The sequence below is a fragment of the Thermobia domestica genome, chromosome 3 (assembly GCF_964235325.1).
Source record: "Thermobia domestica chromosome 3, izTheDome1.hap1.1, whole genome shotgun sequence".
In the NCBI taxonomy this organism is placed as follows: domain Eukaryota; kingdom Metazoa; phylum Arthropoda; class Insecta; order Zygentoma; family Lepismatidae; genus Thermobia; species Thermobia domestica.
This window is the reverse complement of record NC_137456.1, coordinates 26,626,139-26,651,185: the sequence shown is the minus strand read 5'-3', so window position 1 is coordinate 26,651,185 and position 25,047 is coordinate 26,626,139. Positions and strand designations below refer to the sequence as shown.

The 25,047-nt window shown below is 37.1% G+C and overlaps 1 protein-coding gene across 5 annotated transcripts in view; it reads right to left on the bottom strand.

The window, feature by feature from the left end:
- LOC145680246 (TOM1-like protein 2) overlaps positions 1 to 25,047 on the bottom strand; it is a 172,184-nt gene that overhangs the window by 37,048 nt on the left and 110,089 nt on the right. For all 5 annotated transcript variants that reach the window (XM_081750573.1, XM_081750575.1, XM_081750577.1 and 2 more), the window contains exons 5-9: positions 18,633 to 18,854; positions 12,559 to 12,683; positions 9,633 to 9,790; positions 6,605 to 6,761; positions 2,557 to 2,638 (exon numbers count right to left, since the gene is read on the bottom strand). In XM_081750573.1, coding sequence (XP_081606699.1) covers positions 2,557 to 2,638; positions 6,605 to 6,761; positions 9,633 to 9,790; positions 12,559 to 12,683; positions 18,633 to 18,854 — 744 coding nt within the window. The remainder of the gene's footprint in view (positions 1 to 2,556; positions 2,639 to 6,604; positions 6,762 to 9,632; positions 9,791 to 12,558; positions 12,684 to 18,632; positions 18,855 to 25,047) is intronic.

Sequence of the window (25,047 nt, the reverse complement as noted above, 5' to 3'; positions counted from 1 at the left end):
GACCAAGAAAGTTAACGACTTACCCAATAATATGTCGAGCTTCATTTGCCTGACTCGGAGAGTGTAAATGCCTAGGAAGCCTTTCCACCAGTTATAGTTGTCCATTCCTCCCTCAAGGTGGCACCTAGTGCTACCGGCGTATTGGGATTCGGACGGGATCTCAAATGGCGTTTCAATTCACTCTACAGATGATCGATGGGCTTGAGATCGAGACTTTCATCAAGCCAGTCCAGTCATTCCACAGAATTATAGCCATACCACCCAATAACAATGGTGGATCGGTGGCAGGGAACACTGTCATCTTGATAGGGACACTGATCCATTCCGTAACACTGCCACCGAATGTACTTCAGAAATGAAATCTTTCAGTTTTACGTCGCACGGTTATACCGGCGAGGCAAAAGGAGACTGTGATGATGAGAAACGAGTGTAATGGTAGAATGAATAAAGTGGGAGGAAATGGGAGAACCCCGAGAAAACCCAAGCACACGGTATTTGTTCATCACAAAGTGCACTTGGCGCGAGCTGGGATCGAACCAGGGACCCCCACACACCAGAAGTGAACGCTCTACCCTTGAGCCACCGTGGCCCCTTTCAAAATTTGAAGTACTGTACACTATTTATACTACCAAGGACGAAGAGCAGAGGACCCAGACCATACCAGCAGAAAGTACCCTGCACCAAAACACCACCATCACCGAGTTTCACTATTGGCAGAATACAGTCAGCTTGAGAAGTAGTCGGTGGGTTGGTGCCACACCCAAACTTTCCCATTTGATAGAAAACATGTGTATCTTGATTCATCAGTATATAGCGCATTCCTCCATTGGTCTATTGTTAATATAGGTATAATAGCATGCAAATCAAGCCGCCTGTTTGGTTCGACTGACGTTAGGCTTTGTGTGCAGCTGTTTCCCATGGAAAACACGGGTGTGCTATTCTGTTCCGACAGTATGAAGGCAGAGAGATTTGTCCGCCGCCATTTAGACCTCTTGATGAATGGCGTGCGCCGGTTGACGGTGATTTAAGCGTACCACCCTTTTCAGCACTCTCTGTCCTTGTCCCTCATTATCATGTGAAGTCTGAGCCGTTTCGCAACCCTGATGATACCTGCACGTATTACGTCACCAAGCGTTGACTTTGGATGCCCTAATATGGCTGTGATGGCTTGTACTGACAAACCAAACATATGACATCTAATGTTGATAGCTTTTTCTTGAAGTATATGCGCTATCCTCAGGCAAACTGAACTCCTATCGATGTTCAGAGTTACTTCACAGATTATATGTTTCCTGGTATTCGTATTCCGGGAAAATCCAAGCTCATGCATCGGGCAGAGGTCTCCGGTGACTTCCTGGGAAGTAGTCCATATTCTAAACAGCTACACTACGAAGTTCCAAATGAGATAACTTCAATAGTAAGAGTAAAGGATATACATGATTATCTGTTAAGATTTTTCATGTTGTTTATGCAAGCTACGACGATAAATAAAATAGAAGTTCTTACGTATCTTGCACCTTTATTTTTATTTAAGCTTCCCGATATTTCACTCATTAGCTGTCGCCAGCATCTTCAGAGGAAATAGCCTAATGAAAATGTAATCGAGTCAGAATTCACATGTGTAACTTTTTCATCTTCTCTTGTATGTCCCCTCGTAGACAACAGACAATTTTCACTGCAAAACCTACACAATCTTCACTAGGTTATTTCCCCTAAAGATGCTCGCAGCAGCTAGCAAGTGAAAATATCAGGAAGCTTAAATAAGAAACAAGACAAGATACGTATAAACTTTCATATTATTTTCTTTATTATATATGATCATGTTTAAAGGGTTTCAGCAACTTACGGTAACAATAAAATAATAATAATAATAAAAAAAGTCGGAAAGTATTGGACAAAACCTTCGATGTTTCAGCAACTAAACATTTCCCAGTCCATGTTAACACAAATACAGTTTTCTTATCTAAACGTCTGGAATTCACGCCGAAAGTTTTGCCGTATGTTTTTCAAATATTCTGTGTACTATGACCTATATAAACTATCATTTTGCCAAAAACAATGTATATATTTACAGACATACGCAGAAAATATTGAAAGTTCGATGGCAAAATGCATGCCTTCTATTTCTTGCTTACACTATAAATTATTTTTCTGTTTCACTTAAAAAATATACAGCTCTCTCTCACTTTGCACATTCCTAGACGTAGTTTTATCACTTTTATGCATATCGGCATATACTCAAGAACGCACACATATCTACATAAACACACACATGTAACATATCAATTATAATAAAACACAATGGCTACAAGAAAACAAAAGAAAAGTATTGTGCGATTTTCTAATTTTTACAGAGATACGGAAATATTTGGTTATTTTTCTGTTAAGAAGTTTTGTGATATTTCTGATATATTTAATGTGTACGAATAAAATTACTACTCTCCCACACACATAAAGTCCATACATACATCACCACCGTGCATCCGTATATACAAACACAAAATAACACACACCTAACCCATTCCAGAAAGCATTTTATCTGCAATACAAGCTTACCGGTTGTGACCGTGTCTGGGTTACAGCACCTAAACCGCCTGTCACTTGATCTGGTTCAAGATTATCCTTATAACTGCTACCCCTAAAAGAATAATTACAAATTATTATTGTAATTGATGTATTCAGCGAATTTCCCATTTAATACAAATTAATGTACATAACTGGAGTATCTATCAACACAATCTAAAAACAGTCACATCTGCAAGAAGTACCAGTTAGAGATTATCCAACGGAAGAAGCAAACATTAAAACAGATGTCTCAAAATAAAGCCAAGTTAACCACTTGTGGTGTTAGCACATAGAACTTTTGTGTACTAAAAGTGTTAAGAATGTGGATATTATATAAACAAAATATTTCAAATATGTCTATTTACAGCTTAGAAAGAAAAAGTGGTGTTAATAGTAATAATATAATCACTTGAAATTCTATATTTCGGCTGTATTTCTCAATCTTCATCACGAAAAAACTAGAGATTTAGAAAACTATAAGAAAAGCACTGAAAAAGGAAGTGAGAATTAATATTCTACACTTTTCTTTTTAAATCTAAGTAAGCATCCTATTCAGTTCCTAATGGAATTCCAGAACTGCTATAATTATTTTCCCCTTTTTTTGGGGGGGGGGGAGAGGGCGGTATTTCATGTAGCACTTGTTTTTAAATCTCAGTGAGTTATACAGGGTATTTCAAAACAACACCGACAATGTTTGGGAGATGATTCCTGATACCAAGATAAGTCAAAAAGTATAGACCAACTGGGTGCAGAAATCCGTCATTTCGAAGTTATAGGCTATCGACTATGGGAAAAAATAAACTTTAAGGTCCATAGTTTCGATACTATGGGACTTACCGTAGTCGGGTCGACTTCACTTAGGAACTAGTTAATGCTCTATCCAAATATCCTGTTTAAGAATCCTGCTGTTCTCACGCAACAATTTTTATACAGGGATTTTGGCTACGGGCATATAATTTGAAATACTCACCAACTACCTCTATAAAACTGTTCTGGAAGTACCGCAGGATTCTGAAACATAGGTATTTGTATAGGGAATGTACCAGTTCCTAAGCGAAGTCTTGACCTGACTACGGTAGGTTCCATTGTATTGTAGCTATGGACTATTAAAGTTTTTTTTTATTATTTTTTATTTTTATTTTTATTTTATTTTTTTTTTTTTTAGGTTTTCAGCAGGCTATAACTAAGAAAAGATGGATTTCCACACCCAGGTTGGCATATATATATATATATATATATATATATATATATATATATATATATATACAATGAAACCTCTACTAACGGACGCCTCTATAAAGCGGACACCTCCCATAACGGACATATTTTGTAATCCCCAAACACTGTAATAGGAAAAAGCACATTGGCAAACCTCTCTAAAGCGGACACTCTCTAGTACGGACACGGACAGTCTTTCATGTCTTTTATAGGTATTATTTACTTCCGTATTACGGACACTTTCTCTAAAAACAAGTTGAAAATTACAGTGAAACATAATACATTTTTGTGATTCATATGCGTACAGCAATGAAGCACATGAGGGTGTGACAACATTTTGCCTCCTCAACTGTCTGCTCAAGAGGAAAGGTCTCCGTTTAACAACATGCTCATGTTCTTTGCTTGCATTCTACTCTCACCCAACCTGTTTTAGATACAAAAGTGATTGGCCTTTGCCCGCCGTTTGAGATGATAAGTTATTCTACTGTCCGCTGGAATCTCTAAGCAAAAGACAAGTTTGGCATTTTTTGCCCGCGGGGACGGATATTGTCTCAAAAGTCATTACTAGACTGCAATTAACTCAGAAATTAAAGCAATACACCGAAAACGTAGTAAGTAGCGATAAGTGTAAAGTGCAGAGAACTATAACATCTTATTTACATGTTGTGCCTCGAACATAGAGTATTGGATGGCGCAAGATAATGCAGATGCAGTAACATTTTGGTAATATTCGTAAATACATGATTCATGCAAAAATATTTTTCTAACTGCATAATACCTTGTACTAATTTATGTAAAAAAACTCTCTAAGGCGGACACCTCTCTATAGCGGACAATTTTTGATTCCCCACCGCTGTCCGCTTTAGAGAGGTTTCACTGTATGTCTTATCTTGGTATCAGGAATCATCTCCCAAACGTTGTCGATGTTGGTTTGAAACATCCTGTATAGCAAAAAGATATGTACGAGCAGAGGTTGCCATAGAATTTATGAAGCTAATTTTCCTAAATTTCCTTAAGTTTCCAGAATGAATTCCCATGATCACCAACAGTTAAGGGCAGGTAGAACAATAAGGTTTCCACAATCTCTGGAACTGCCAAACACTTGCTTTTTGACATATATACTTTATTATAGTACAAAAATCAATATGAACTAGGTTTGTAATATATAATTCATTTTTATACAAAAGTTTTGTAAAGCAAAAAACTTTTATATAAGCCATATTATAAGTGACTGCACAGTTCTTAGTTAAGATTTCAAACTACAAGAAAATTCACAATTTCATCACACATTATTCTGTTGGTTGGTTGGACTGGAGGTTAACATTCCATCAGTACGGAGGTTATATGAGACGTGGACCTACAAATTACCGTGAAATCCGAATTACAACAGCTCCCATCGAGAATCAAACCCAGGTCTTTTACGTCTCAAGCGTTACACATCCTAAAGCTTAATTTCTAATTCTGCATATCTGCCAATTCACTTTCGATTCTTCTTCTATACCAATTTTAATCCACCACCACCACCTTTCTATCTTTATCTTCAAATGTTTTTTACTGTTAAGCAAATTATTTTGTGTGTTTCTGTTTTAAATTTTGCTCACTTTCTTAGATGTGTTTCCTTTGAAGATTATCTTTGTTTCTCTTTCCTGGCAGTTTTCAGACAGGAACTTTCTAGTACTATGTCCACACTCATTCTTTCAGCATATTGTAAGTCAACCTGTACAATACGCTGTAAAATAAGAGCTTCTTCTAAAAGATTATCAACTAACAGTGATTCACTGGAAATCTGCTTTAACACTAACAGTACAGTGTCACAAAATCGAACACATTTAAAAAATATACTACAGTCCACTAAGCTCTTATCTTTTTCAATAGCTGACGGGAATGAATTTAATCCCACTCGATCACAACTGTTCCAGCCGATACCCCGCTTTTACGCACAGTCGATCATATCACCGCTTTGCTTTTTGTATTTTGTCGAGGTTCTTTTTTTTTTCCCTCATACAGACTTCATTTTTTCTCATGAACCATCTTCTCAGGCAAATCCTGCTTCTTTTCTTTTTGTATATTTTTCACTCACACACACACACACACACACACACACACACAGAATAATATTTTGTGGAATCTTCAACTTGGCAATCAGATTGTGAAGCTAAATTTACATTGCGATACTCTGTTGTATTCTTTCAATTTCTCAGAACTTCCTTTGCATTAAGCCTTGTATTAACATTAAAGAATCAACTCAGCTTTTCTTAACTTCTGAAGTTTCACAAATCTTGTCAATCCAATTTTTCATGATAATTAAAAGGTGTATGAAGGAAGAACAACAGGGGTTTTGAGATTTCAAATGTTGTCAGAAATATCTTACATTCCTACGCTGGAGTCTTGAAAACCAGTTTACTGTGCCATTAAAAGTGGATTCCTTATTATCTCAAGCATATGTTCACACTGATGATCTTAAACATCACACACTTCAATGTAATCACTTATAGGTAATGTTTGTATTAAATGCAGTGAATCTTGTCCGACAAAAATATCATTATTATGTTCTTCCCCAACCAGGTGATTATAGAGCGTTTCAACTTTACAAGAAACGTGGTTTACCTTGAACCTCTGTTTTCTTCCGTTAATTGGATATTTCAACCTACGAAATGTAACTTAAACCTACCATAAATATTCATACCATGGACATAGACTTGAACATGACCTTAAGAATTTACCGATCTTACGTAATACCGACCAACAAAGAGGCACTAATTTATTTTTAAAAATGGATAAACCGAAACAGTAACTAACTTATTTGCAAGCAAGTGCTTACCCTTTCTTAGTAGTTTCATACGTCACGTTTCGAGACTGCGCGAACATATCAAATTCCGTATCTTCTTTTTCCAACTCTTTATCCTTCTGGGAGCCTTGCTGCGCCGATACACTACTAATTCTGTTTAGCTGTGACGTTGCGTTTCCAACACCTAAACCTGGAGGGAAAAGGAGAAGATGAATGTTGAATCTGTTAATATTCAGAATCCTTCGTTTCGCAACTTGGAATAAAATAAAAGTACAAGCATAATATAATACCGGCAGGTACCATACTGTTTCTAATTTAATATATCTAAAAACGAAACACAAACAGAACTTCATTTCAAAATTTGAAGAATACAAAGAGTCTAAACGAAAATATCTAAAGCAATAGTTCATAAAAAACTATTTAAAAACTAGAAACATATTTTTATTCAATAATTAGCTTACTATAGTATCCAATTTTCTACTAATTGTTCTACTATTCGTGCTTCGAAACGCAATTTTTAAAAATACTATTTAAGGAAGTTCTTTGGAAGGTATTCTTCAAAACAAACTATCCACCATAAAGATAAATAAACATCAAGCGCTATCGTGAGTTTCTGAGAGAATATCCGTACATCTTCCAAGAGTTTGAAATGACCATTTATATTACCAGCTAATTCTTATTAAAAGAATATTATATTTAGCTAGACCGACCATACGTACCGTCTAAAATGCGACAGTATTATTACCGTTCCGTTGTTTTAACAAAAATGCCAATTTTGTCCCGTTTTTAAGGGTCAATAGTAAATTATTATTCATGAGACATAACCTATATTCGCGTATCAATAACAACGATACAAGTAATTTATCTATGGAGTCGCATTATTCAATACAAAGTATCGATATTAGCTGTAATTCATTCAGAAAAAAAAATGAAAATTTTCCTCTGCATCTACATTCCCACTCACCATACTTGTTCGTCTAACCTTCCGTTATCATCTACCGAACACCTGTAGGTATCTGACGTATGCCTCTCACGTAACAGTAGTTGTCACTACTTTTCATCCAGCCTATATATTTTTAGTAACGTTGTCTATTATTTTGCATTAACGACTGTTTTCTGTAAAAATAACCATACAACATGTAATTCATTCATGATTCAGTGCAAGCTTCCATACATATAAGAGGGACGTTCCGAAAGTCAGTTTTGTCATTTGCTTTAAACGAGATGATACACCAGGTGAAACAAGCAATTGCCATAAGAAACCACAACTGTTGCTGGTTCAATGACGGAAGAAGCGTCAGCGGAGATGGAATGACGCATGCTCAAAGCGCCGAAAAAGAGTGTGGCAGCAGACCGGCGTGCCCGAGGTTATTCGAGTACAAATCACAATGGTAGACAGACGTGTGCTGACAACGTGGTTGCCAATGGAATTGCGTGCTGTTATTCGGTATTAATGGGCACGTGGGAGTAGTGTGTCCGTCATCTATGAACGCCTACAGACAGTGTATGGTAAGAGGTCATGTCTCGTCAAATGGTTGGTCGCTGCAGTGAAAGAAAGCAGAGTGCGGAGGATGAAGATCGAAGTGGGCGTCCCTGCACGTCCACGAATGAAAACAACATTGCTCGAGAACGAGACATGGTGTTAGCGAACAGGCGCACAAAAGTATCAGACGTAACGTCCACACTGCGTATTGGTCGTGCTAAGGCCTCATGTTCCATGACGTATTGGGTTACCGAAAAGTGTCTGTAAGATAGGTGCCGAGAAACCTGATCCCGGATCACAAGAGTGTAAGAATGATAATCATCCTCGATGATTTGATGCGGTACGGGCGAGGGAAATCCTGTTCAGAATCATCACAGGCGATGAGTCATGGGTGCACCACTTTACCCCAGAAACCAAGGCCGCTTCAATGACGTGGAAACATCCCAGTCCACCGATGAGGAAAAAATTCGAAGTTTCACCCTCCGCAGGAAAGGTTATGGTCACAGTATTCTGGGACGCGAAAGGTGTGATTCTTCTTGATTTCTTCCATAAAGGAACTATCAATGCGGCAGTTACTGCGGCATCCTCACCAAACTCAGGTTCGCCATTCGATAAAAGAGACCAGGGCTCTTGAGTGAAGGTATTGTGCTCTTGGACGACAACGCAAAACCACCCACAGCAAGACACACATCAGATACGTCGCTCCAGATGGGAAAGATTGGACCCCCCTGCCTACAGCCCCGATCTTGGCCCATCGGACTTTCACTTGTTTCCCACGTTGAAAGCCGCTCTCTCTCGGGAAGTAATTTCCAAAACAATGCTGAGGTGGAGCAGGCTGTGCGACAATTCTTTGCATCGCAGGGCACTGAGTTTTACCACAATGGTTACTTTAAACTGATTGCACGCTACGACAAACGTCTCAATATCCGTGGCAAATATGTCGAAAAATAGTGCAAGGTGTATAGTTCATGATGCCATGGTGTATTTGTGTTTGGCTATAAAAGTTTTCGTGTAAAAAAGAATGACGAAACTTAGTTTCGGAACGTACCTCGTATATAAAAGAAAAACGCGCGCGCGAGAGAGGGGGGAGAGAGAGAGAAAAGCAAAGCTTAATTCTTTGACAACCGTCTGATATGGATTAGGAACTTAAAGAATGCCTAGAAAAAGCTTCAATGGAACTGCTTATATACTTGCAGACAATAAATATATTTTTGGAGAAATCACCTCCAATTGACAATTCCTTTACCTGGCTTCGACAAAGTTCTTCGTCATATTGGCCTTTTAAGTCTCCAGGATATACAAATATCATAAGAACCATGTACACAGTCAAATGCTAAAAGTGATCAATACATATAAGTGAAGTAAAGGACTAAAGATGCTACATTAGGATCAAGTTTTAAGACACACTGTTGGATAATTTACAGAATAATAAGTAATGTACATATAATTTAAGGAAAATTGACATTCAACAAAATTTAGACGAAGTACGAAACGTTTTACTGCAATATTCATAAACCCATTTACATGAATTCTTTCACTGATTCAGACTGTTCTACAACTATATAGCGCACTACTTACTAAGTCCTGCTAATTTACTGTTAAGAGTTCCATCTACATGCTGTGATGCATCGTCACTCAAATCGATTAAAGCTGCTGTATCATCTTTTGCAGGCTGTTGATTGGCAATCTTAACATTCTGACTACCAGCTTCACGATTCTTCTCGAAACGACTGTACCTATACATACAAAAAACACCAGAAAGAAGTTAATTGAAGGTTTCGAACATTTATTACACAAGGTAAAGCTAGAAGAAATAACACAAACGCTGAAACGAGCTAGACTGGCTTCATCTGTCTAATTCAATCTTTTGGACGACTCTCTTAAAAACGACTGATGCAATTTCCTTCATATTTCATAAATAAATATTCCATTAATGTCCTGAAAATACTGCATAACTCATTTAATATTAAAACTCTACGAGGAATAGTTTATTCTTGGGGATGTTTTTTTCTGGATTTTCTCAAAAATGACTCAAGCCGTTTTCTTCATATTTCGTAAATAAATATTTTATTAATAAATCTAGAATATTGTTAAATTATGCCTTACCAAAAAATACAAGGGGTAGTTCATTCTTGGGGATGAGTTTCTTTTCAGACTACTTTCTCAGAAACGACTCTGACGATTCTGGCCTTATTTCATAAATAAATATTTCATTACTATTATACAGGGTGGCCCAAAAGTAGACTGTCCCGTACTGATCAACTCATTGCTTTTTATATCATTTCTTATTGTTATCCATCAGGTAGACTTAGTTTCTTTATTATTTGTCCTTACTGTCCTTTTACTTATATCTTACGGTCAGAACAGCCGAAGCAAACAAACCTATAAGCTAAACTTGATCAATGCAGGGGTGTATACCTACTTTTGGGTCACCTTGTATTCCATAAATCACTTCCAAGGGAATATCCACAAGGGGCAGTTTACTTTCGGAATGAGTTTTTTTTCTGGACAATTATATATATATATATATATATATATATATATATATATATATATATATATATAAACACATATTTCATTAATAACCCTAACATATGGAACAAGGTTTTTTTTTTTTTTTTCTTTTCTTGTGGAAATACCTGCAAGGGATAGTTTACTTCTGGGGAAGAGTTTTCTTTCGGTGAAGTTGTCCGAAAATAGTATAATTTTGTTCGTATATCATAACAAAATGTTTCATTAATAGGTGCACCATTACATGATACAGTTCAAGGAATTTGAGCGAGAAAGTTTAGTGCCGTGGCCCCTACTTTTTATTTGTATAGTGTCAAAGATTTTGTGTGCAAGAACAAACACCACAACATTGATAAACTGAAAGACATAATATGCAAACGATTTGCTAGTAATTATCGTCCATTTAAGACGTAAGAGTAGCTTGAATGTAGCTGATCGGAATGTGAATGTCTTGCACACTTGGGGCAGTATTTTTAAAATTTCACCTAAAATGTGAAATGTGGTGGTACTGATTCTTGGATTGGTGGTCACAATGTATTGTTGTGTTCCACTATTACATCCTTATGATTATCTGCCATAAATATGTATAATACTGATCCTATAATAGAAAAATCTAGCGTTAATTACCAGCTCATTAAAGGGCGCTACTTCCGCCGATCCCTCTACTTGCATAATATTAAAGAGCTTGCTTGTACTCCATTTGTGACAATTTTCTGATTTGTGCGTCATTCATCCTAGTTTTATCTTACATAACAGAATGCTTAGTCTTGTTAATATGCATATGCAATGACACTATATCTATTATATCCAAAAGCATTAAAAACAGGCCAAATATATATATATATATATCCTGCAAGTTAACGAGACATGTGAATAGCAGTTGGTTCTGAAGAGCCTGACATACTAAAAATAATACAAAATTTACCATTTTTCTTTTGCCTGATTTTTGTAAGTGAAAGGAGATAATGAAATACAAGTTAGCACAAGCACTTTTTAAATAATAGTTGTATTTAGTTTGTAATAAACAAAATAGTTTTAACATACAGTTACTAAAATTAAACAATAATGTTATTTAAAAAGTAGTTCACAGGATACCAAAACAACACAATACGTAATCAAATGCAGTTGAGTTCGTTCCTCTAGTCGCTACCTTAACTTATATTTTGGGGAAAATGTTATTCTGGTAATACTGTCATTTCTATAGACAGCAACACTGAAAATTCTTCAGGTTCATATTTTCTGTTGTAGAATAACATTATCTATGATTGTGGTAAGCTGCACTTCATTATCTCCTTTCATTGTGAAAAACAAGCAAATAAAAACGGTAAATTTTGTATTATTTTTAGTATGTCAGGCTCTTAACATGAAATAAACATTCGAAATATTAATATATACATTTTCTTTTAATGCATATTCTGAAATTCTGACAGATGATAGTAATTGTAGATAGAGACTGTTACGATTGTCACGAAGAAAATACTTCTGTTTAGATTTAATTCTGATTGCCTACACAGTCTCTATACACATTTCGATCCCTTTTAATTAGGTAAATTACAAAAAGCAACTTGTCTGTTTCTACTGGAAAAAGATTGTAAAATGAATCTGAAGCAGTACGGCTGAAGAGGCAAGAAGAAAATATTCAATCAATCAACCAATCGATCGACCGATCGATAAATAAGTAAATAAATAAATAAATAAATAAATAAATAAATAAATAAATAAAAGGAAGATGGTTTTAAATGAAATGCGTCAAGCTTTTTTAATAAGATTTAAGAATTACTATTAACTATTTTCCAACGTATTCAAATAACGCGTATCCTAACAATCAAATATAGAATTGTATTCACCACTGCGATCTCTGTCTACCTTCAGTGGATTCAATAACCTAATTGAACAACAGTGGTGAGTACAGTTACTGTTAACTTGGATACCTTATTCAAACTGTCAATAATAAATGTATAAATTATTTATTTTAAAATGCTTTAAAACTTACCTTAAAAATAAATTATTTAATTCGTCGTTTATTCTAAGGAGTTCAGCTGTAATTTCATCATTTGCTATTTTACCAATAAGTTCTACAATTCTTTGTTGCATTGCTTTACATGTTCCATGAAGTTCCTGGGAAAGAAAACATTTTCATTTATACAGTCCAAAATCGGGAAGTTGTGATCACATTATTGTCAGTCTCACATAATAAATTCTTTAACTTTCTAGTAAACTTCTTAAAGATATTATATAAGAACATGAACAGTTACTAAATATCTATTTCTCTTATTATCTATATATTAAAATGCTATACTTTTATACGCTTGTGGTCAAGATAAGTTTATATGTTTGTGCACGTTTATATGTTTTATGGTTATTTCTTTTGACCATTGGCAAAAATGATGGTTTTTATTGAAATACCAAGAAACTTTTTTTTGTTGTTTAAATAATTTGCTCTATGTATTTATATCACATATGGACAAAAATAAGTGTTTCGCCTTGGTGTTATTATGCAACAACTAGGTTATGCTGAAACGGGTTACGTAAGCTTAAAGCGGAATGCAAACCGCTTCTCGGCTTAAGTCCGAGAGAAACTGTCCTCCATTTGAACTCGAAACCGGAACTAATTTGCCACAAATGCGATACGTCTGCCGATTCACTCACGAAGGACTCCTGATAAAAAATTCGTTGTACTGATCTTTACATACTTGTTAACACAATTGTCAAGAGTCATTTCAGAAGGACAAAAAGATAAACAGTTGCACAAGTGAAACCATTATGCAGAATTACATATGGACAATTTCAAAATACTGCAGAGTACAGAAGAACTAATTTAGTCCAAGTTAGTTCACTACGACTTTTATTAGTCCAAGTTAAAGAAATACGAAAACTTAATTTGCATATCAGTAAGAAAAGTGAATAAAGATACGAATTATACATTAATGAAAGGAGGGAACAACCGATTTATTTTACACACCACAATCCTCTGTAGGTGCGAATTAAACAACTTACAAAGAGTAAATAAGTGGCTTGACTGGACCAGCACTCGAACCCGGGATCTCTGGCATACCGTGCCGATGCGTTAACCATTATGCCACCCAGTCCTCTTTTCAGAACAGCTAAACACTCTCTCATTCCTGCAGTCGGTGCTCTCCACTCAGACCACATGGCTTGTACCACAGCCTAAGCTGCTGTGCTTGGACAATCCAGTGTCCATATATGGTACCGACTGCAGGAGTGAGAGTGTGTTTGGCTGTTCTGGGAAGTGGACTGCGTGGCGTAGTGGTTAACGCATCGGCATCCCGGGTTCGAGTCCCAGTCCAGTCAGGCCACTTTTTCACTCTTTGTAAGTTGTTTGAAGATACGAATTATTTGAATCCACTTTGGCTCTGATCCATTTATACATAAATAGATACCAAAGATACTTCTGATTCCAATAAATGCCTCTTGTGGGGTTTGAATAACCCCTCCCCCAAAAGGCATGGCATTTCGATGTATTTTATCAATAGTAAACATTATTAAAACGAAACAATATTTAGAAATTTTCTTTGATTGCAATTGCATAACAATAATAGCAAACTATAAATCACAAAAGGGTCATTCATAGACTTATTAAAAAAAAAAAAATGTTGTTTTTGTAGTATAATCTCTTTGAGTAATGAATGGAGTATTTAGGTCTGAATATAATACGAATAATATACGGAAGTGAAAATGTTCAAGAGTTTACGAACACTTACACTTTTACGAACATTTTTCGTTTTTTGGTTTAAACCAGTTGGTTAAAAAAGCTGGTTTAAACCAGCCAACCCTGCTTTTGACAATGATATATCGGAAACCACAAGCTCAAGAAAGATGCCGTTTTCACTGAACGACTGCAAATTTTGTGTAGATTGTCCAGTTCTAATTGAATATTTAAAAAATGGCCGTTATTTCTTTATTACATTTTTTAGGGGTGCACTGGAAGTATAGAAATTTTAAAAAGTAAAGAATCATATTCTACGAGTTATACATTCCAAATCCACGCATTTGTATACGGAGTTAGTATATTCCTCAGGCGTTTGTTTTATGGCCAAATGATAATGAAAAACGAAGGATAACTATTTCTCCAGTTTAAGATGAATCTTTTTGTTTGGAGTGTTTTGCTCAATGAGCACCGTATATCACTGACATTATAATTAATTGTGTAATTATTTTGTGTAATGTATTTGATTATTACATACTGCATACAAGAAAGAAAACACTGATCATATCTGAATTAGAAACTTCAACTGGAAGTAGGCTGAAATCTTGCAAACGGTGCGAGATATTGAAAAAAATAATCGAAAAATTTTCCTCTTTATGGTACTCCTTGGCGATTTTTATCAAGACTTCCTTCACTTGAGTCTGTAAAGGGACATGCACAAATGTTGTGAAAAATGACAAGAAGATTCATGCTCATATGTGAATGATGCGCTGTATAGAGAGAGCATGTTCAGCTAGTTCTTAACTAATTGCACAGGCGGGTCATTAACTGTACAGGCTTTCTTTCTACTGTCAGTTTAAAAATACAAATAATTTTATCAAAATGGCGGCGTGTTTTACACCACATATATAAGCTTTTCTGAAATATTTTGTTATTTTAAAAAAAGAAAAAAGAAAAAGAAAAAGAAAGAAGGGAAGAAAATTTTGTACGCATAAATGAGTTAATCAAAATGAAATATAACTAAATAATCGAACAAGACCTTATTTTTAACATTAAGGTTTATTTAATTACTTCATAGTAATAAAGAAGGTTGTCTCATTCTTATACGAGGTCTACTGGAGAAGTTTCTCCAATTAATATGAAAATAAAATGTGAAATTCTGGAAATGACTTTATTGTTTTTCAAAGTATTTACCTCAAGATACATTTTTGCCTACGCTGAAACCAATTTTGAAAGCATTTTTCCCATTCGTCACGTTGTTACCTCAGAACCACTCTTCAGACAGCATCCACAGCTGCTTCAGGCATTACAAATTGCTTACCACGCATCTTATTTTTAATGTATGGGAGAAAAAAAAAGTCATTAGGTGATAAACCAGGTGAGTACGAACAAAAAATAATTAATTCGACATTTTCCTGGACCAAAAAAAAAAAAAAAAAAAAAGTTTGAGGCGTTGTTGTGATCAAGAATGATGCGACAATTTGGGTTTGTTCTACGGAATTCATTGATGATCCTTCGGACTTGTACCACCTTTTATATTTAATTAATGCTCAACAACATTTTTATTTAATCTTGTTAACCGAAACCAAACAACGTACGTGTGTAGATGTTATAAACTTGTCAAATATACTCAAACATTCATTGATCCTTTCGTTATCTATTGTGTGTATAGTCCATCTATTCATTATATTATGTTTTTTTCCAGCGAACGTACCTTGCTGAAGTTGCTACTTATTCTGTAACTTCTCATATAGTGGTTTATTGTGGTTGTTTGTGCTGAGGTTGGAAGAAAACTTCGTTTTGTTTGAATCGCATCATAATTAGCAGAGAAACAACATTCGTGTGTAGATAGCTATGTATGTATTCAGGTCGATGTTAGAGAAGCTATCAATCCACGGGTGCTCAGCGGATTCCAAGTTCGATTCCGGAGATTGGTTATCACGTTGGTTTCTTTCATCATCTGCAGTAATCATTATATATATTGTGGCTCAATGTTTTGTGATGTTCCGTTTTAATAGGTCAAGGGTACAAACATCCATGCAAACGTCTGTATAAGTGCTACCTACAGGGTGATAAATGGGGTTATGCCGTTTTCCTAGATGTGGGGTAAGGTCTATTTGACCAGATCAAAGCAGATGCATAATTTTTTCGTTCTATTGATAGAAAAGAGGAAGTACAATGAATTTGCACACGCTAGGGAAGTTTTCCCAAAGAATTTACGGTAGTGGTGGGTTTCTGTACCAAGAAGAAACTTCCTATACACAGAGTGACATTTAATGTGAAACTACATGCTACTTATTATATACAGCACATCTTAGATTCCATATACTGCCATGTCCCTGTTTCCAATAGCAATGAAATAGTCGAAGTCCAAAACCATCAAGACAAGCCAGTAATCACTGGTTCTTGTCAACAGGAAACAGAGATCAAAGAGATTCTATTGACAATACAACCCTGTTAAATCGCTAGATGTATCGTCCATGGATGTTTATGCTTGTGGTCTATTAAAACGGAGCACCACACGTCGAGTCACAACACTTGAGGGACCCTGGAAAGTATGCTAGGATGAGTGGACTAAGAATCAGGCTCTACTGAACAGAAGCCTCCTTCAATGAAATCATCGATATCGTGCAATTGTTCATCGCCAGGAACATCATATTGAATACGATCAGTGGTGGAAAAGGAGTTTTACAGACTAGAGCAAGCGGGTGCAATTCACTACCATAAGGATGAAACGACCTTCTATATCATTCAGAAAAAATATACGAATGATAGAAATATCGAAAGAATGGAACACAAAATGCGCTTTTATATCTCATCCAGCAATAATTTTGCATTCTATATGAGGATAAGTTAAAAATTATCCGCAATATAGCTGTAATTTTTCTTACATTGTTCATACTCACCTCCGGCTTCGTTTATGTTATTGTTATGCTGTTGTGGTCATGCTATGAAAGTTTGATCCTAATTCCTCCATTTGTCTTCCTTTTGTAGCCGATAGATCACGGCCGCTTCATTAGAAGTTTGTACCGAAGAAGAACAACGAGCAGTGATCCGGTTTTTGTGGTCGGAAGGGGTATCAGGGGCCGCAATTCATCAAAGACTTTCAGCACAATATGGGAACAGTTTCTTATCGCAACGGAGTGTCTACGAATGGATTGAAACATATGTGGCCGTAAAAGATCGTCCGACTCTTTCCTCGGGCGTAACACTTATCCGACCATTTTTGAATTCTTCAATCTATTCGTACACACTCCGTTGCGGCAAGACACTGTTCCCATATTGTGTCGAAAGTCTTTGATGATGGATTGCGGCCCCTGACAAACCTTCCGACTACAAAAAACGGATCACTGCTCACTGTTCCTCTTTGGTGCAAAATTCTAATGAAGCGGCCATGATCTATCCGTAACAAAAGGAATACAAATTGAAGGATTAGGGTCAAATTTTCATAGCATAACAATAAAATAAATGAGGACAGAGGTTAGTATGAAAAATGTAAGAAAAGTTATAACTACAATGAGAATACTGTTTACTTATCCTCGTAAAAGAATTAGAAATAACTTTTCGAAATGTGAATGTGGAAAAGGAGAAAGAAAATTTCAAGCGTGATATGGAAACTCTTAGAAAGCACTAACAATATTATATATAAAATTAGGAAGAGGAGAATAAAGAATTTGAAGGAAAGAAAAACAGACAGATAAAGATGATTGTTGACATTGATCAGAATTAAGAGAGATTAATTCTTGCATTAAAATAGTATACGACATGTTCTTCTACGTAGAGCAAGTAACCTGCCACTGATAGAATATTGTAAGGTTCCGCATGTCCCCATAACATGCGATAACCATGTGTACTAACACGTGTTAATGGTAAACAAAACAACGCAGACGACGGACCCGAAGAGGAGTCGCCAACATTCGCCAACAGTCGGAAGGACGAGAACCATCGAAGAAGCCGACACTTCAGGATAAAAGGGAGCTGAACGCCTCGACCAACATCAATCTACCCGGGTTGATCGAAACCACCTAAAACCCCTCTCACGACGCTTGGTCACCGAGAGGTACCCATCCTTAAGCCCACGACGCTTGGTCACCGGGTTCCTTTTCTCTTTCTCACGACGCCTGGTCACCGAGAGAGAGACACCTAATCTAGACCCCGAGAGAGAACCTAACCTGCAAAACCCACGACGCTTGGTCACCGGGTTCCTATCTTAATCTTACCCAAATATATATTAGAGGAATTACTTATTATAATTGTGTATATAAGAAGATTTTTTATAATAAAAAGGTGAAGGGAAAGTCCAAATCTCGAGTACATTTAATTGCTCTACCCTTGTAACTGAAAGAATTTTACAATATTTATAACAATGAAAGTGTTTTTTTTTTTTTTTTTAAACTTACATGTAGAAGTTCCAGGTCACTCGGATGCTCCTTTCCAGGAGTTAATTCATTTAGCATCTCATTAAGAACCGACATATTGCCTTGTACTATATCTAACTCACTCTGCAACTTGGCTAACTGCTCTGGAGCCAATACAGCTGGACCTGAATTTACAGGAAGCTGCTGGGGGTGGGGGTTTGGCGCAGGCACTGATGCAGGCACAGGCTCCGTATCAGGTACACTCTGTGAAAGAAGTAAAGTTACTATTAACATTAACTAAATATTAAAAATACGTTACACGGTCTAAGGAATACAAATAAAATATAGTTTACTACTTTTTATTTAAATGTGTTAAATATCTAAAAGTAAGATATTCAAGTTTGACTTGAACCTCATGCAGTCCACAATCATAATATTTAGGAATTAAAGTAAAATTACAACCCATAAATTGCCACAATACTTTCTTACAAAAATACTTATTAAAATATAATTTGGAGTACTTATGCCTTTTACGCAAATGAAAGAAAAGACCTACTGTTTAAAATTTACCACATATCACACAAGTTCCATTTAAAAAGAAAAATCTCCATAGTAACATTAGAGCACATTGTTTAAAAAATGGACACAAAAATGCCTTCAACACGTAACAATAATTTAAATCCACATACAATTAACTAAACAAATAATAAAAAAAAAAAACTGTCAAATAGTACATAGTTAGTGAGCTATACTGAAACCAACTGCGACATTTTGACTTGATTTTTGATTTACAATACACGATATTCCAGTTTCCTTTTACTTTCTTCATTCCACCATTACCATTCATCTCATCATTGTCTCCCTTAATCCCGAAGCATAATCGTCGGACGTTCACTGTATTTATAAAAAAACACTTTCACTGTTAAAAAAAAAAAAAAAAGTTTCAACTACAGATGATAATTCACAACATATATTAATTATATCGTATATGGTTTGCAGATGATATGGCGCTTGTTGCATGGTGATTTGAACGAAGGGGTCGGTGTCAAATATAGAAGTAGAAGGGGAGAAAATAGAACAGGGGACTAGTTTTCGATACCTGGGTAGTATTATTAGTGATGATATGAAGTGTGAACATGATATAAAAGCAAGGATAGGAATGGCTAAAGAAGCCTTTAGGAGAAAGAAAAGACTATTCTGTGGGAATTTGAATAAAGAGTTGAGGAAAAAAAAAAAAAAAAACAACATAAAATGCTTCGTGTGGAGCATTGTACTGTATGGGTCAGAAACATGGACATTAAGCAAAAAGGATGAAAAATAACTGGAATCTTTCGAAATTAGGGGTGTTGTGGAGAATGGAAAGAATTAGCTGGGTCGAGAAGAAAACAAGTGAGAGGATTCTAGAAATGATGGGGGAGAAAGGAACAATTTTAGATATTATTAAGAAGAGGAAGAGAAACTAGTTAGGACATTAGGTAAGAAGGAACTGTATCATGAAAGACGTATTAGAGGGTATAGTGCCAGGAAAGAGGGACGTGGCGAAGAAGACTACAATTGATGGACGACATCAAAAGAGAAAAATCGCATATTAAGAAGAGATTAGCGGAAAACTACAGAGCATGGAAGCTTCTCAGTTGCTGCAAGTGACCTGGCAGAATACCTATGATAATGATGATATCTATATCTATCTATCTATCTATCTATCTATCTTTCTATATATATATATATATATATATATATATGTGTGTGTGTGTGTGTGTGTAGTGTCCGCAAATTTCTCAGGTTAATTTTTGCTTTTCTTGCATTTTCGTTACTGTAACAGAATTAGTATTTCATTTAATTCTTTTTAAATATAAATTCGTGTTAAGTATTTTGTTCTCTTCTCGGTTCTAGCTGATTATCTCCCCTCGCGCTGACCTCAAGCTCAAGCTCTATGGTAGATAACAACATAACCTCAGCTAACAAGGAAATGTCTATGTTTCACAACTCTATTTATACAACATGTGTAATCTTAGTATTAGTTATATTATTATTATTATTATTATTATTATTATTATTATTAGTGTTAAAAGACTTAAATGGAAGCCCATATATATATCTTGGATTCAACGTGGCCATAGATTTTCAATTAAGCTTTTGTTTACATTTTGACCCGCCGCCATTTTGCACAGGCTTGTCGTAGAAAGTCGGGACTTGCTCCAACTTCTTTCATTTAACAACAGCTTTCAAACAATGTGCTATTTAACCCCTTTTGTCACTTGAAATTTTTTTGTTGGACCCCACCTGGGACACAGTGAGGGCCTTGGGACGAGACGTTTTAACTTAAATCGTTATACTTTGAAATTAATGCCACACTTCCTTTCCTGTTTTCTCACTGTTTCCAATTTATAGTGGTGACCATGGACTTTTCAATTAAATTTTTGTCTACATTTTGACCCGCCGCCATTTTGTACAGGGTTGTCGTAGAGAGTCGAGACTTCTTTCATTTTCTTTCATATTACAACAGCTTTCAAACGATGTGCTACTTAACTCCCCTTGCCATTTGAAAATTGTGAGTTGGATCCCGTCTGGGACCCTGCGGGATTCCTAAAGGCAAAGTTATTCATCTCAAAAGGTGTCTCCTTGAAAATGACGGGATACGTGTTCGCTGAGCTTTCCATTTACCCAACCGTTTCCGAACAAATAACCCGGTTCAAACCATTCTGCCAGCTTTGTAGCTTTTACATTACAAAATATGTTGTAACTCACGACATTCCGACTGGTGGCACGTATAACTTTGAGATTTGTCTAGTTATAATATATCAAATGCAAACACAATTGTCCCGTTCGGATCTCACAAGTAACACTTCACATCGTTGCTGCCGGTCTGACGCTAAACTATACATTTTCGGAAAGCACTAGTCCTAAATAGGATAACTACACAGTGCGACGGTCAGACGTTGCCGCGTTCAGGACTTATGGAGCGTCAAACATTAACATGGGGTTTATGAGAGTAACCATAGCAGTCGTATTATTTCATGCTAATTCGTCTTGCATTTGAACTCTGTGCTAACATGTGTGTTGTAGCAGTCGTATTATTTCATGCTAATTCGTCTTGCATTTGTACTCTGTGCTAACATTTGTGTTGTTTTTGTGTTTTTTAGGTATGCGTTGTAAGATGGATCCGAAAGTGGTCGTTTGGGCTCTGGTGGCCGAGATCGGGACAAATGAGCGCAATCCAAATTTGGAAGAGCAAAGGATGGTGGCACACATCAAGTCTCTTTTGACCAGCGGGATGGAAGTCGTTGAAGAGATTCGTACGCTCGGCTTCGGTGACAGTGATGGTGACCAGGGGGACGGAGACATGGATTTTGGAGACGAGGAAGACCAAGAGCAGGAGGATGCAGAGATGCCTTCGTCATCGCAGCAGTCTCATACGTCTTCCGCATCTGGCTCATCAGCGTCAGAATACCTGCCCTCTCCTGTGAAGAAGCCGAAGTTCCAGGATCAGCCTCCAGAAGACTCCAAAATGACACCAGAGCAGTGGCGCGAGTACAAGGCAAAAGCCTATGCCTACTGGACGGTAAATCCAAAAACAGGTAGGCCTTGGAACACAAAGACCGGTCGTGCTACCCACTCGACTCTGCAGAATCAGTTCAGGTATATTCGGAACATTGGCGTGCTACGTCACTTTGGGGCAACACAAGGCAAAGATGACAAGAAGACGCTGATGGCAGAGATCAATGAGGCAGTTCGGGGCATGTTCGCGGAGAAACAGCACACTGCTATCATTCACGATCGAACGTTGCGAATTTGGGCTAGGCAAACAGCTAATGAACTGGACCCTAACAAGAGTCTCAAGTTCAAGGCATCACCGTCGTGGGTGTACAGATTCAAGAAGCGCAACAACATCGTGGACCGTGCAATCACCCACAGGGTCGGCAGGACCTGGCAACTGAAAGAGTTGGACTTGCAGCAGCAGGCTGATGCTTTCGTATTAGCGACTCGCGAGCTCATTGCAAGCGAAAGCATCCCACCAACGCAGGTTGCCAATGCAGATCAGAGTAGCTTCAAGAAGTTGTTGCAGAGTACTCGCACTCTCCGTACCAAAGGAACAACAGTCGTGCGAGCCGTTGTGGGATCCATGAGCGCAACAACCCACAGCTACATGATCATGCCCGTGATCACCATGGCCGGAGAGATTCTGCGGCCGATGTATGTACTGGTGTCGGAACCAAGTGGAAAGTTTCCGGGAAACAAGCCTGCAGATCCACCGAACATCAAATCATTTGCTGGCAAAACGTCCAACATGAACAGGGACGACCTTAAGGACTTCTACGAGCAAGTGTTCTGGCCAAGCATGCCTGATGATCGGAAGAAGATCGTTTTGCTATTGGACTCGTGGACTCTGAACAAGGACGACAATCTATCGAACGCACTGAAGCCTGCCGACGTTGCGTTGCACAAGAGACTGATTCCTGGTGGTTGCACTGGAAAGATTCAGCCTTTAGATGTGCATTTCTTCCGTCAGTACAAGTCCTTTGTACGCTTTGTGACCGACACACTGGCCATGGACAGTGTCATGGATATCTGGCATCGCGATCGATTCCTGGCACTACAGTCGTTTTCACTCTACCAGTTCAGCGCACCCCGATTCAAGAACCTGATCCGGTACGCTTTCCACAAGGCTGGCTATCTGGACGAGGAGCCGGGAATGTGGATCTCTCCGCACGAGTACTGCTTTGACTCCCTCGACGAAGGTGACGTGTGCTTCACGTGCGGCGAACTACCGTTCGTCAAGTGTGCACACTGTGAGCGCACTCTTTGCATCTCTCATGCTCTGTTCGACGATTTGCACATTGATTGTACCCTTTAACTTACGCAAACAAGTGCTCAATCAGACAACGTCGATTCAAACGTCACAAACCTTGTGTTCTTCTTCGTTTCCTGTAACTCTCATAAACCCCATGTTAATGTTTGACGCTCCATAAGTCCTGAACGCGGCAACGTCTGACCGTCGCACTGTGTAGTTATCCTATTTAGGACTAGTGCTTTCCGAAAATGTATAGTTTAGCGTCAGACCGGCAGCAACGATGTGAAGTGTTACTTGTCAGCGGAGACATTTCTTGACCCTCCCTTGTGAGCATTTAGCATCTACGGTCTTTCAAGCTCGTCACGTATGAAGGATGATGTCCCTCGGCAATCACTACCCGAGGAAGTGGAAAAGGAAGGAGGCGGCCTGGGAATTGTGTCAGGTATCATCGCGGCATTTGCCTGGTGTGAATTAGAATACTCAAGAAAAACCTTACTAAGAATGGCTGGCCTAAAAAACTGTAACATCTTTCTGACCGAGTGTCCCCACCAATATACTATCGACATATATGGTACTATTAGTACTGAGATCAATATAGTTTCAAAATACATAATTTATGTACTCGAAACATGACTTTTCTTCCCTTATAAACAATATATCTCAGTACATAATGAATGATGTTCACAGGAATTTTTACGTTTCAACTAAAGATTAAATACGAAATTACTACCGGTAATATAAAAGCCAAGGTTAGGTAGTCTTCTAACTTAAGTAAGAAATCTATTCAAAACCAAGTTCATAATTATGTAATAATGCTAGTAAACAATGAATTTTAAGAATCCACAGCTCAGTTTCATACATTATCCAAGAAGAGTATTAGTAGCAGTAATCAACAAGTAAATTTACTTTTCATATAAAACTTCACTAAATATCAGAGTTTTTAAAGTGGTATTACATCGGATAGTGATACACTTATGAGCATAACTTATTACCGAAATGGGCTACTTCTGCGCGCGCACGCACACACACACAAATGTATCACTGTATTTCCTTCAATCAAGACAGAGCAGCTCTCTTTCGATGTTACATATACTGGTAAACATTCAGTGATAAACATCTCTCCGCTCGAAAAGCCAATAATTCCCCATCAGATATATTGTAGGTTCTGAATAATACAAACCAAAACCAGTCTACTATGGACTACACACCATATTATTGGATACTGGTCATAGAATTGTCGACAAGATATATTTTGTACTTTGACACTATACCGCATCTAGAAATAAAGGACCTTAATACGACTTCGAGATGCAAGACCCCACAAACAAGATCACTAGCAAAATCACGAAACTTTAGCAGTACTCTCTTTTCTGCCCTTTCACATTTGTTCCCAGCTCTGCTATGGGGTCCATAAATGATCTATTTAGCTCTTAACATAGCATTAGTTCAGACATGTTCTTTTTGCTAAGCCTCTTGCTAGCTCATACACTACAAAATGGAAAAAGAAAAATAGTGTTTGGTTAGAACTTTTTAAAAGTGGAAAAATGAACTGTATTTGAGTAGTATTTGACTATAATATCAATTACGAAGTGAACAGGAGTGAAATTAACGTATTGTCCACATGAAGACTCATTTTGTAGACTGCATGATTCCGATTCTTCGTTT